Source organism: Cydia amplana, chromosome 13 (assembly GCF_948474715.1).
Source record: "Cydia amplana chromosome 13, ilCydAmpl1.1, whole genome shotgun sequence".
Taxonomy (NCBI): domain Eukaryota; kingdom Metazoa; phylum Arthropoda; class Insecta; order Lepidoptera; family Tortricidae; genus Cydia; species Cydia amplana.
This window is the reverse complement of record NC_086081.1, coordinates 5981727-5996836: the sequence shown is the minus strand read 5'-3', so window position 1 is coordinate 5996836 and position 15110 is coordinate 5981727. Positions and strand designations below refer to the sequence as shown.

The window sequence follows — 15110 nt, the reverse complement described above, 5'->3', positions numbered from 1 at the left end:
TCTTACTTACAACCTAAGCCTATAGCGCCATGTTAAGATGACAGGTGAATCAATAAGCAAAACAAAAACTATTGATTAGAACGTAAATACTGAATAAAAATCGATACTTTTACTCAATATTGACTTAATGTTAGTATTGTTATATTTAAAACCGGACTTCACGTATATTGTGTAATTTTTTGAAAATTAAATACGGCGGACCACAAATAAAAAAATATTATATTCAGATAAATATGCAAAGGATCAGAGGCCCTTTAAAATTTTGTTATCAATACATATAGTTATTGACAGTGTAATTAATTTCGCCATCATAAATCCGCAGATAAAGCCGGCATCAGTGAACTAAAATAATTATTTGCTTTTATTTATCCGCCATTACATTTCACTTCAAGCTGTCACAGTGCAAGCTTACGAATAGGTAATAATACAAAATGGAAACATTGCAACCAAAGCAGATATGGCCTAAGGAAAAAATGCGCAATTACCTTCTTGGGTGTTACAAATATTGACTTTGAATGCTAATATACCATCTAAAGCTGAAAATATCATCTATATGGCCCTACACTACTACTCAAATAGTTAGTAGTCGCTTATTTGGCACCCTTTTAAACCCTAAGTACTTAATCAACGCTATTACAGCACTACTTTAGCGCTCTTCTACCTCTTATTTCTCTATTGTAGCGCCGTTTTGCAACCTCAGGTGTTAAAATTTGTGCCCAATCCGGGGATATTACGGGGTTATAGCCGGCTATAACTCTTATTTTTAGAACATCAATAGAACCTCTGGAGTAAACAAACGCTTATGTAGATCTCTTTTAACCCTTATATTTAGCGCCTAATGTTAGTTGGGAATAACCTTATAAATCGTATAATAATATATGAAATGTATTGTATTCGTTATTTGTGGTACAGGTGATGAGTAAGGACCAGCTAGAAGAGGCTACAAAAAAGGCGGCGCGTCAGGAAAAGGAGAGGATTGCTCGTATTGCCGAACGACAGAAACTGGTAAGCGCACATTGTTTTATTTTTCGTGTTTTTCCGAAGTACTATATTCAATTTGGATCGGATTAAAATGACCGTGACGCGATTTATTTACAGTCAAAAGAGAAAAAAAAGTTTGCTTAGACTTTTCTAATTTTAGTTTTCCTGGTTGAATTTATATAGCATAAAATAGTAGTTAGGTCAGTCTGACATGATCAACCCTTCTCTTTCCATAATGAGAAAAGTGTGACCACGGTAGAAGGGTCCCTAATCCTCTGTTTACGGTTGTATGTATCTAGAATAGACGCAGTTGCCTCAAGTCTCAAGTGCCGCTATTGGCGCACTTGCCCTGACCTAGGTAGGTGGCTAGGTATGGTTAGGTAACCATGGGAGTCCCAATCACAATCAATTTCTTTTAAATATGGTGCAAAACCAGCAGTGGCGGGGCAAAATCAAAAATCTAAATTAAAATGTTTATTCTGTAAACGGGCTTAACATGTCAATCTATTTTAACATAAACGCATCCTTATCTTCTATGAATTCCTTAACAGTATAATAAGCTTTTTGTAAAAGCTGTCGTTTCACAATTGACTTGAATTTATTCATTGACAGGCGTCCATGGAACACGATTTCCACCGCCTTGCCTCTTTTTCAGACCGTGAAGCACTTTTCTTACTGATCTCGAAGAGATGTAAAATCAATTAGGCTTGCCTATGAATATTTTTTACTCGCCGCCACTGTAAAGTGTTTCCTTATCCTATATTTCATTTTGTTTATTCAGTGTAAAATTATATCTTTTATTGTAGTACAACAACTTGGAATTCGACGAGTCCGGCAAGCCTGACGAGGTGGTGCTGGACAAAGTGGTTTTGGACTTCGACCCAGAGACCAAGGAGCCTATCATAGAGGTGGACCGCGGGCTCGTCAAGAAACTCAAGCCGCATCAGGTTCGTATTCATATCACAACATATTAGTATTTTATATAATCGTGATATAATGGAGAGCTTTTCAGCCGAGTACCGTGTTTAGGCAACGAAGTTTGCTGAGTTGCCTAAGTAAAGGTACGAGATTGAAAAGCTTGATTATATCACTATTGTATACAATACTTTTTCTACGAGTCAACAAAAAAAAAACACTTAAAACTAGTAGAAGAATCATATATGTAGGTAAAAAAACCAAATGTATACAGCTAAGATGCGAGCAGCCGCGATACCTTCATACTCGTACGCGGCCCGGCCCCCGCGCCCCGCGCCCCGCGCCCCCGGCCGGTTGGTCAACGACACCTTCTCGTAACTCATGAGGCCCTGGTACTTGCTCCGCGCTTTCGATTGGTCAATTTCATTATAGTTGACTAAACTGTATCGAAATGAATATTATAGTTGACTAAACTGTATCGAAATAAATATTATAGTTAAGTTGGGGTCCCATAGTGAAAAAAGAATGCGATTTCACTTTGGTATACGAAGTCTTAATTCAAGCATTGCAGTCGACGAGTAGAAAAAAGCTAATTTCGGAAGGTTAACCTTTCAATCAACCTAACAATGCGATTTTTGCTATATGGGTTAATCAACTTTTTCTTGTCACACGTTGCCATGGCTACGGTCTCCTGAGTCACTCTTAAAATTCTAGGTTTTTCGTATTTAAATGAACCAAACTTGCATTTTATGGTAGTTATCAGTGATCGTTAATTTTCCAGCAATTTTGGTGCAGCATTGTTGGTTAAAAGCATCTGTATGCCCTACTCTAGGTGGAATAGATAATTAGGGTTAATAACGTTAATATTAACCTTAACCAATCCGCTCCCTCGAAAAAAATTGAAGAAAATCCTTTATTTTTACTATGCTGCACCAAAATTTCTGGAAAATTAACGATCACGGTAGTCACGGGACATCTACTGAGTTAATAGAACATGGTACAGCAGTTCTTCTAACAATTTATTGCTCCTATTGTCTCCTCGCTGATGGGACAGAATAACAACAAGAAATAGTTGATTGACCCATGTCTTTATATTTAACTAGCGTTAACAAATTATACATAAACCTTCCTGTTGAATCACTCTATCTATTATAAAAAGACCGTATTAAAATACGTTGCGTAGTTTTAAAGATCTAAGCATACAGACAGACAGACAGACAGCGGGAAGCGACTTTGTTTTATACTATGTAGTGACTAGCGTTAACAAATTATACATAAACTTTCCTGTTGAATCACTCTATCTATTATAAAAAGAGCGCATCAAAATCCGTTGCGTAGTTTTAAAGATCTAAGCATACATAGGGACAGACAGTCAGCGGGAAGCGACTTTGTTTTATACTATGTAGTGACTAACTGACTAATATGGCTCAGCGACCCGAAGAGGGTCTATGCCTTCGAAACGAGAGCATGCCACTTTTCCCGATCCTGCGCCGTTTCCTGCCAATTATCAGCTTGAAGCTGACGCAGATCTGCTTCCACAGTCTCCCCAGCGGTATCTGAGCCGACATATCGGGCGGACACCAGTCGGTCTTCCCAATCCCAAGTACGCCCTATTGGCAGCCCGATCCTCTCCCATTATATTATACTAGCTTTTTTGCCCGCAGTTAGTAATTTGGGTAGCTTATTTTTACCCAATCTGCTTTTTAACGATTCTCCATTCAAACTTCCACTCCCTTTTTCACCCCCTTAAAGGGTGATTGGGATAAAAACTGCCCTATTTCCTTCCCCGGGACTCAAACTATCTCCATACCAAATTTCAACTAAATCGGTTCAGCGGTTTAAGCGTGAAGAGGTAACAGGCAGATATATAGACAGACACACTTTCGCATTTATAATATTATATATTAGTATGGATTATTTATATTGATGAATATCTTTTGCTACAAAAAGCGCTGGTGGCCTAGCGGTAAGAGCGTGCGACTTGCAATCCGGAGGACGCGGGTTCGAACCCCGGCTCGTACCAATGAGTTTTTCGGAACTTACGTACGAAATATCATTTGATATTTACCAGTCGCTTTTCGGTGAAGGAAAACATCGGGAGGAAACCGGACTAATCCCAATACCTAGGGCCTAGTTTACCCTGAGTTGGAAAGTTAGATGGCAGTCGCTTTCGTAAAAACTAGTACGCACGCATTGGCCAGTAATTGTACTGGGATTAGTTGCCAAGAGGACCCCAGGCTCCCAAGAGCCGTGGCAAAAATGCCAGGAACAACGCGAGGAAGATGAATGAATGACTATCTTTTTTTACAGGCTAACGGTATAAAGTTCATGTGGAACGCGTGCTTCGAGAGCGTGAAACGCATCAAGAAAGACCGTGGTTCCGGCTGCATCCTCGCCCACTGTATGGGTTTGGGGAAAACTCTGCAGGTCAGTTATTGCACGTTATTCAGGTTGAAAAGTAAGCAGACAGAGAATTCAGCAGCCCAAAAAAAAAACAACAGGTTGCATTCAGGGAGTGCCGGCAGAAGTGAAAACTCAAATGACTAGTGCAAAATGCACTATGTATAATTGAGGTTAACGCCATCTAGCGTTATTTCGTCGCATTACTTGAAACCCCTAAGCACATCACTGTTAGTACTCGAGTTATATTAATACCAGTTAGAGGGAAACTCACTAGATGACATTTAAATCAATAAAGAAAAACTCAATGACATTGTAAGTTTTTCTATCAGGTCACGTGTCCGTCTTACGAATCTTACGTCTTACACTCTCGCGAGTTTAACATTTTTTCCCCATCACAAAAAGTGCACAGCGCCGCTAAAGAAGTTTTCACTTCAAAAAAATAATCTCTTCATGGCTTCCAGTGTCCGATTTAGGGCTCATTTAGACTTTGCGAGAACTCGCATGCGAGTGTCATTACATTGCGTTATTTGATCGGCCGACTGAATTGTTGTAACGTCAATGGTCCACAATGTAACTTAAATCGCCTGCGAGTTCGCGCGTCGCCGCCGTCTAAATGAACCATTAATCGTTATGTAGGGAAAGTGCTAATTTTAGTTGCTTGATTAGGAAAAGTGTTCTACTATACCAGATAGTATGTCATTTTAAGACTGATGCGACTCAAGTACAGTTGACAAAAAAAGTTTGTTTTAGTTTCTTTATTGCACACCTCAATACAAAAAACAATACACATCTTATTTCTTTACATCATTATTTCTTGCACAGGTGGTCTCCCTAACCCACACACTGCTCGCGCATAGCAAAATGACCGGCGTGAAGCGAGTACTAGTTGTCTGTCCGCTGTCCACCGTGCTGAACTGGGTCAACGAGTTCACCATGTGGCTCAAACACGCCGAGACAGACACCGAGGTGGACGTGTTCGAGTTGTCGAGGTTAGTACTCTACACAGCAAGTTGACCGGCGTGAAGCGAGTACTAGTTGTCTGTCCGCTGTCCACCGTGCTGGACTGGGTCAACGAGTTCACCATGTGGCTCAAACACGCCGAGACAGACACCGAGGTGGACGTGTTCGAGTTGTCGAGGTTAGTACTCTACACAGCAGGCTGACCGGCGTGAAGCGAGTACTAGTTGTCTGTCCGCTGTCCACCGTGCTGAACTGGGTCAACGAGTTCACCATGTGGCTCAAACACGCCGAGACAGACACCGAGGTGGACGTGTTCGAGTTGTCGAGGTTAGTACTCTACACAGCAGGCTGACCGGCGTGAAGCGAGTACTAGTTGTCTGTCCGCTGTCCACCGTGCTGAACTGGGTCAACGAGTTCACCATGTGGCTCAAACACGCCGAGACAGACACTGAGGTGGATGTGTTCGAGTTGTCGAGGTTAGTACTCTACACAGCAGGCTGACCGGCGTGACGCGAGTACTAGTTGTCTGTCCGCTGTCTACCGTGCTGGACTGGGTCAACGAGTTCACCATGTGGCTCAAACACGCCGAGACAGACACCGAGGTGGACGTGTTCGAGTTGTCGAGGTTAGTACTCTACACAGCAGGCTGACCGGCGTGACGCGAGTACTAGTTGTCTGTCCGCTGTCCACCGTGCTGGACTGGGTCAACGAGTTCACCATGTGGCACAAACACGCCGAGACAAACACCGAGGTGGACGTGTTCGAGTTGTCGAGGTTAGTACTCTACACAGCAGGCTGACCGGCGTGACGCGAGTACTAGTTGTCTGTCCGCTGTCCACCGTGCTGAACTGGGTCTACGAGTTCACCATGTGGCTCAAACACGCCGAGACAGACACCGAGGTGGACGTGTTCGAGTTGTCGAGGTTAGTACTCTACACAGCAAGTTGACCGGCGTGAAGCGAATACTAGTTGTCTGTCCGCTGTCTACCGTGCTGGACTGGGTCAACGAGTTCACCATGTGGCTCAAACACGCCGAGACAGACACCGAGGTGGACGTGTTCGAGTTGTCGAGGTTAGTACTCTACACAGCAGGCTGACCGGCGTGAAGCGAGTACTAGTTGTCTGTCCGCTGTCCACCGTGCTGGACTGGGTCAACCAGTTCACCATGTGGCTCAAACACGCCGAGACAGACACCGAGGTGGACGTGTTCGAGTTGTCGAGGTTAGTACTCTACACAGCAAGTTGACCGGCGTGAAGCGAATACTAGTTGTCTGTCCGCTGTCTACCGTGCTGGACTGGGTCAACGAGTTCACCATGTGGCTCAAACACGCCGAGACAGACACCGAGGTGGACGTGTTCGAGTTGTCGAGGTTAGTACTCTACACAGCAGGCTGACCGGCGTGAAGCGAGTACTAGTTGTCTGTCCGCTGTCCACCGTGCTGAACTGGGTCTACGAGTTCACCATGTGGCTCAAACACGCCGAGACAGACACCGAGGTGGACGTGTTCGAGTTGACGAGGTTAGTACTCTACACAGCAGGCTGACCGGCGTGAAGCGAGTACTAGTTGTCTGTCCGCTGTCCACCGTGCTGAACTGGGTCTACGAGTTCACCATGTGGCTCAAACACGCCGAGACAGACACCGAGGTGGACGTGTTCGAGTTGTCGAGGTTAGTACTCTACACAGCAAGTTGACCGGCGTGAAGCGAATACTAGTTGTCTGTCCGCTGTCTACCGTGCTGGACTGGGTCAACGAGTTCACCATGTGGCTCAAACACGCCGAGACAGACACCGAGGTGGACGTGTTCGAGTTGTCGAGGTTAGTACTCTACACAGCAGGCTGACCGGCGTGAAGCGAGTACTAGTTGTCTGTCCGCTGTCCACCGTGCTGAACTGGGTCTACGAGTTCACCATGTGGCTCAAACACGCCGAGACAGACACCGAGGTGGACGTGTTCGAGTTGTCGAGGTTAGTACTCTACACAGCAAGTTGACCGGCGTGAAGCGAATACTAGTTGTCTGTCCGCTGTCTACCGTGCTGGACTGGGTCAACGAGTTCACCATGTGGCTCAAACACGCCGAGACAGACACCGAGGTGGACGTGTTCGAGTTGTCGAGGTTAGTACTCTACACAGCAGGCTGACCGGCGTGAAGCGAGTACTAGTTGTCTGTCCGCTGTCCACCGTGCTGAACTGGGTCTACGAGTTCACCATGTGGCTCAAACACGCCGAGACAGACACCGAGGTGGACGTGTTCGAGTTGTCGAGGTTAGTACTCTACACAGCAGGCTGACCGGCGTGAAGCGAGTACTAGTTGTCTGTCCGCTGTCCACCGTGCTGAACTGGGTCTACGAGTTCACCATGTGGCTCAAACACGCCGAGACAGACACCGAGGTGGACGTGTTCGAGTTGTCGAGGTTAGTACTCTACACAGCAGGCTGACCGGCGTGACGCGAGTACTAGTTGTCTGTCCGCTGTCCACCGTGCTGAACTGGGTCTACGAGTTCACCATGTGGCTCAAACACGCCGAGACGGAGACCGCGGTGGACTTGTTCGAGTCGTCGAGGTAAGTGTTTTTCATAAGACCGGCCCGCTGAATTTTAATATGTGATTATGATATTGATGATATGTAGGGTCGCGCGGACGAAAACAGGCGGGCTGTAGATCGCCTAGAATAGTAAAACTTTAGCGTCATTTACGTGTGACGTTCTTATAGGGTATTTGACTACTAGTCAAATCAGTTTCTTTTTCGAACTGTCAAAACGATTTTGCTACTATAGCTTTGGATTCCTCCGAAAACGGTGTCGTTATATGACGGCCGTCATATAGCGGCCGCAAAAGACGGCCGTCTTTACGGTGGCGACATGTGGAAAGTACCACGGCGTCATAACACACCGTCATCCACCAAGGTCAAAGCGGCAAATTTGAAAAATGTAGGCGCGATACGATAACGTCCCATAGAAAATTTGAATTTCGCGCCTTTTCCTACTGACAAGATTTGCTTGATCATCTATAATTTACTTTGAGGATGAAATATCATCAGAAGAGGAAAATAATCGTAGTATGGAATCATTTATTCAAATCTCGTGTCATTTATTCCAAAATGGCGTCACCGCTATCTAATAAAACGTTCACGAAACTATGGACACCGTCATGACGGCCGTCATTTTACGTTACGTTGACAATCAACGTAACGTAACGCCGTCTAGGAAACCGCGCCATCTTGTTTACATAGACAACGTTCTAGTGACGTCAGTCAACGCTATATAGCGGCCGTAATATGACGGCACCGTTTTCGGAGGAATCCAAAGCTTATGGAATTTATATGAAACACTCAGCATGTGACGTCACAATCGAAATACCTACTCTTTATAGTTCTATAAGGGTTTTAAAATATATATTGTGTCTAAAAATAACTGCTGTCTATGTTTCTCCATTAATCTTCTGGTGCTTTATTTCATGCATGGTGTAAAATTATTTATTTTAAATACAGTCAAATACCCTATCTGTTGTGATTAACATTGCTTATAATGTCGTACTTTTCCTTTTATAGGCACAAGCAGAATTCAGAACGCTCCTGGCAGCTCCAGCAATGGGTGGAGTGTGGTGGCGTGTGCGTGCTCGGCTACGAGATGTTCCGCAACCTCTCCGCCGACAACAACAAGAAGTTCAAGAAGAAGATGCTTAAGACGTTCCAGGAGGCTCTAGTGGATCCTGGTAAGCTTATAGACCGTCTAACGCCTTGGCCACGAACCTTTTTTTTTTTTTTTTTTTTTTTTTTTTTTTTTTTTTTTTTTTTTTTTTTTTTTTTTTGTATGGCGGTCGGCGTGCGAACCAAATGTATCCGGATCCGAAATGTATGAAATTATCCGGATCTGGATCCGGATCCGCGGATTCCCATATACATTTCGGATCCGTCGTGCAAACCCTAAGCGTGCGTCAGAGATGGGCAAAATTTATTCGAACGACGAATAGAAATGTCGGATGATAATTCTTATTTGAATAAATGATTCGCGGATAAATTAAGCATCTCTGGCTTGCGTTCGTTCCGTGGCCTTCGGGTAAGGCTGCGGACTGACTCACGCGGTGCGGGCAGCGGGGCGTTGCGAGCGGTGTAAGCGTAAAGTGTCATTCAATACAACTTGCTAACTATGTAAACAAACCGCCACACTAAAATTGACACTGAATGTCAATTTAATAGTAACTTTTGTTTACATAGTTAGCAAGTTCTATTGAATGACACTTTAGCCTTCGTTGCCGCTTTCTTCCGGAACACATTCATTCTGGGCTATGGGCCCCGCCTCGGCTATTGGGCCCCGGCGGCCCCGAGCTCGTAAAAAAAAATATTGGTTCCAAATAGCCAAAATTCATAAAAAAGATTTTTATGGTAGGTACCTACTCATACTTAATGTCGAATATCAGTTTCTCAGACACAGAAACATTACATGATTATGAACCTAAATACTTATGTTATTTTATTTTATAGCTTTTAAAGTCTGTAATGTCGAGCTCGAATTTCAGGCTCTCGAGGGCCTAAAACCTCATCAATGGAAAGTCAGTAATGTGAAGAGCGCAGGCTCGACCTTCAGCCTCACTTTTTACCTCAATTTTTGGTTCGTCTTCCAAATTTCCTCTTCTTCAGCTTAGCCTTTGGCCTCGCTGCGCCAAGCTCGGCCTGCGGCCTCGCTTTTTAATACAATGGACATTGGTTGGCGTCTGTGCTCTAGCTGAGCTTATCCTGAAACACGGCTTTGACCTCGCATGATAGCACGCCTCACTGGGGAACTTCGGATTTTTAGGCCCGGCCCGGCCTAACACGCTCACACAAAAAATTTCGCGCTCGCTGCGCTCGCGTTTTTGCTGCTTTTCAGGTTGACTCTGTACCTGCATGCTAGCTTGACTGGTGAATGAAGTGTCATTTAAAAATGGAAAGTCAATATTATAAGTTAATTTTAATCATGTGGCTCGGCGTATGGTCTTATGGTCGGACAATCGCTGTTCAGCCTGGCAAAATATTTAACTACCTATTGAGAAAAAAAGGGCTCACCCCACACTTGACGCAAAAAGGAATCCGCAAAAACTGATAGAAAAAAGCTTTATGTCCACGCAATAAGAGCGAAAACGACATCGCTCGGCATGTTCGGATGCCTCAACTGACACCTGAAGGTTGAAATTAAAATCGCAAACTTAAATCCTTGTACTGAACAACTGAACATTATGTATGTAGAATTTACTATAAGGGGGCCTCGAGCATTGCACTGCCTAGGGGCCCCGACATGCTTAATCCGGCCCTGTATGTATGTATGTATAAGATAATTGACGATTTTATACATCAGTTCTATTTTTCAGTAATACATTAATCTTTTTGTGACTAGGCCCGGACCTTGTGGTGTGCGACGAAGGCCATCTTCTAAAGAATGAAAAAACAAGCTTGTCGCAGTCCATGAACCGCGTGAGGACGTTACGACGCATCGTGCTCACCGGCACACCGCTGCAGAATAATCTCAAAGAGTGTAAGTACTTCCTTTTTAAGATTTCGAAAGAGGTAATTGTAAAGAACGAAAAAACAAGCTTGTCGCAGTGTATGAACCGCGTGAGGACGTTACGACGCATCGTGCTCACCGGCACGCCGCTGCAGAATAATCTCAAAGAGTGTACGTACTCTCTTTTTAACCAACTATGATTTTGAAGGAGGTAATTGTGAAGTCGGGATCTTTTTTAGGGTTCCATACCCAAAGGGTAGAAAACGGGACCCTATTACTAAGACTTCGCTGTCCGTCTGTCTGTCACCAGGCTGTATCTCATGAACCGCGATAGCTACACAGTTGAAATTTTCACAAATGATGTATCTGATGCCGCTATAATAACAAATACTAAAAATAAAATAAAATAAATATTTAAGGGGGGCTCCCATACAACAAACACGATTTTTTTTGCTCTATTTTTTGTTGATGGTGCGGAACCCTTCGTGCGCGAGTCCGACTCGCACTTAGCCGGTTTTTTTTAATGTACTTTCCCCGGTTTTTCAATGTTATTGGGTCAGGTGGGACCCTGGAGAAATTGAAGGATCTCTTGAAGTTTTATAGGTACACCTATTATAGTCATTTGGGTATTTTTATAGTATTTTGTATTTTTTTTTTCGGAATGTCATTTCTTGAAGTGGATTTGCTGATAAAAACCATTAAACGATGACATACTGTTGTGTGAAGTTGGTTCTTTTTTTAATTAAAGGTTATATTATTTAAAAACGTTGGTGTAACGTTGGTGTTATTAAAGGTTATATTATTTAAAAACGTTGGTGTGACGGAGGTCTTCCATTTTTCCGATCGTATGCAACCTCTTTGTCACAGCGTCACAGTGAACATCATGTTTAATAAAAACGCTTATTTATCGAAATTAAAAATAACTACGTATTTACAGATTACTGCATGGTACAATTCGTGAAGCCCAACCTGCTGGGCAAGTACAACGAGTACCTGAATCGCTTTGTGAACCCCATCACCAACGGGCAGTACACAGATTCAACTGAACGGGACATCTGCCTTATGAAGCGACGGTCCCACGTGCTGCATACTATGTTGGACGGCGCTGTTCAGGTAAGGACCTTATGCCATTGAAATTGAGTACAAATTACACTCTGTGATATCGCGTTGGCTCCCATCACCAACGGGCAATACACAGATTCAACTGAGCGGGACATCTGCCTAATGAAGCGACGGTCGCATGTGCTGTATACTATGTTGGATGGCGCTGTTCAAGTAAGGGTAAGGACCTTATACTATTGAAATTGAGTACAAATTACCCTCTGTGATATCGCGTTGGCTCCCATCACCAACGGGCAGTACACAGATTTAACTGAACGGGACATCTGCCTAATGAAGCGACGGTCCCACGTTCTGCATACTATGTTGGACGGCGCTGTTCAAGTAAGGACCTTATTCCATTGAAATTGAGTACAAATTAGCCTTTGATATCGCGTTGGCCTCCTTCACCAACTGGCAGTACACAGATTCAACTGAACGGGGCATCTGCCTTATGAAGCGACGGTCCCACGTGCTGCATACTATGTTGGACGGCGCTGTTCAAGTAAGGACCTTATTCCATTGAAATTGAGTACAAATTAGCCTTTGATATCGCGTTGGCTCCCTTCACCAACCGGCAGTACACAGATTCAACTGAACGGGACATCTGCCTTATGAAGCGACGGTCCCACGTGCTGCATACTATGTTGGACGGTGCTGTTCAAGTAAGGACCTTATGCCATTGAAATTGAGTACAAATTACCCTCTGTGATATCGCGTTGGCTCTCATCACCAACGGGAAATACACAGATTCAACTGAGCGGGACATCTGCCTAATGAAGCGACGGTCGCATGTGCTGTATACTATGTTGGATGACGCTGTTCAAGTAAGGGTAAGGACCTTATACTATTGAAATTGAGTACAAATTACCCTCTGTGATATCGCGTTGGCTCCCATCACCAACGGGCAGTACACAGATTTAACTGAACGGGACATCTGCCTAATGAAGCGACAGTCCCACGTTCTGCATACTATGTTGGACGGCGCTGTTCAAGTAAGGACCTTATGCCATTGAAATTGAGTACAAATGACCCTCTGTGATATCGCGTTGGCTCCCATCACCAACGGGCAATACACAGATTCAACTGAGCGGGACATCTGCCTAGTGAAGCGACGGTCGCATGTGCTGTATACTATGTTGGATGGCGCTGTTCAAGTAAGGGTAAGGACCTTATACTATTGAAATTGAGTACATATTACCCTCTCTGATATCGCGTTGGCTCCCATCGCCAACGGGCAATATATGGATTCAACTAAACGGGACATATGCCTTATGAAGCGACAACATAATGCATAAAACTGGTCATTTCAGTTTGTTCTTTGTCATTATTCTTGCAAAGCTCAATTCTGTATTAGTTGTTCAAATCTTTTTCTCATTTGTCGAATGAGACACTATTGACCAGTGCCCTGTTTATCAAAAGCTTGTAACTTGTAATACAACTAAAGCTGTGAAAAAGTGACATCCGTATTACAAGTTACAAGCTTTTGCTAAACAGGGCACAATTCAAATATTTTACTCACTTGTAGAATGAAACACTATTGACATGATAACAGGATGGTTATACCACAGAATAACTAATAGTACTACCGTACAGAAAATTCACCCCTTCACAAAAGTCAGGTTTAGGTATAAAATTACACCTATATCGCCGCCTGCAAGCAAAATTGAAACTTATAACCGCGCACGAACCGTGAATCTCCTTTGCGCGCCGCAGTTTTATGACCGAGCTGTGAGTGTCGGCACGGGGTTATCACTTGACAAGTTTTTATACCTATGCCCACTGATTTATTGTTTTATGATAAATATGTAGGAATTACAAACGTTGATTATGTAAACATACATGTTTTATCCGAAAATAGCATGTCTGATTCTCGCGGAGTAAGTTTCGAAGCCATTGTGTATTTTCAATTTTGCGCGAGCGCCACGTGACACGACTATCGTGCACGCCGAGCGGCAGCCCACTGCCATACGCCTGTCCGATGGGCGCGCCGGCCAAATGTACCTAAACTGCGGAGTGACACCCCCCTGGTAATACATAGATTATGAAATTAATTTTGTTTTTATTTTCAGAGGAGAGACTACGGGGTGCTGGCACCCTTCCTGCCTCCGAAACACGAGTATGTGCTGTTCATCACGCTCACCGACATCCAGATCAAACTTTACCAACACTATCTGGACAACTATTCTAGAAGGTAAGATATATTTTAAATTTGTTTTTCTTTCTTCCACAACTTCTTTTCGGGATCCCGTTGTTTCCCATAAAGTTTTAAGTCATAATGTATTGTTTGTCATATTATCATTAGTCATAAAACTGAAACCGTTAACATTTCAGGATTTTCGTTAGGTTATCCTAATATATAATAGATAGGTTAGGTTAGGTTTGAATTATGGTAATCCTGAAATATGACGCGTTTCTGAACCAAATGAATTATGACTAACGAAAATTCGGGCAAACAATACATTATGGCTTAAAACTATTTGGGAAACAATAGATCTTTTCATTAATAACCTAAGAACCTTCTTTCCATTAATAACCTAAGAACGATTACAGCTCTTTTTACCGCCTCCTGCCGTAATTTAACATAACATTTCGTATATGATGTATGCCCAGACCGATTTCAACATTGTCGCATTGTTGAAGTTCTAAACTAACGACAACATGTAACCAGTTATATGATTACACTAGCGACCCGCCCCGGCTTCGCACGGGTTACACAAAACCTTAACGAATTATACACCTAAACCTTCCTCAAGAATCACTCTATTGATAGATGAAAACCGCACGAAAATCCGTTTACATACACACAAACAGACAGATGCTGCGGGAGACTTTGTTTTAAAAGGTGTATTGATAAAGTTTTGCTGATATGATCGTCTAATAGGGATGATGACACATGTTGAATTTTATAAGAAAATCTAGTAAAATAGATAGCAAATGAGCAATTTATCACAATATTGTAAATATTATACATGGAAATAATACAAAAATACAGCACCTGAAAGTTGCAAAATTTAAGTTTTTTTTTTACTTTCAAAAACGAAATAAGCAAGGATACCATTCGATTCCTCACATTTTATCCAAAAAAAGATTGTATAGCAACTATATACATAAACGCAACATTTCACCGACAAAAATACTATTTTCTTGTTTTGTTCATACTTCAAGATGCGATCTCAGTGACCTTGACGTCACGTTCACATAGCGATTTGTTAGGGGCGTTTCGCGAGTGAAGTACGACTGTCGAAATTTGATAGCAAATGAGCAATTTATC

General features: G+C 43.2%; 1 protein-coding gene across 1 annotated transcript in view; it reads left to right on the top strand.

Moving 5' to 3' along the window:
* Nucleotides 1-15110, top strand: part of LOC134653694 (transcriptional regulator ATRX-like) — a 61395-nt gene that overhangs the window by 12075 nt on the left and 34210 nt on the right. The window contains exons 8-15 of the mRNA XM_063509087.1: nucleotides 913-1005; nucleotides 1788-1928; nucleotides 4207-4323; nucleotides 5122-5288; nucleotides 8809-8972; nucleotides 10631-10768; nucleotides 11676-11851; nucleotides 13909-14030. Coding sequence (XP_063365157.1) covers nucleotides 913-1005; nucleotides 1788-1928; nucleotides 4207-4323; nucleotides 5122-5288; nucleotides 8809-8972; nucleotides 10631-10768; nucleotides 11676-11851; nucleotides 13909-14030 — 1118 coding nt within the window. The remainder of the gene's footprint in view (nucleotides 1-912; nucleotides 1006-1787; nucleotides 1929-4206; nucleotides 4324-5121; nucleotides 5289-8808; nucleotides 8973-10630; nucleotides 10769-11675; nucleotides 11852-13908; nucleotides 14031-15110) is intronic.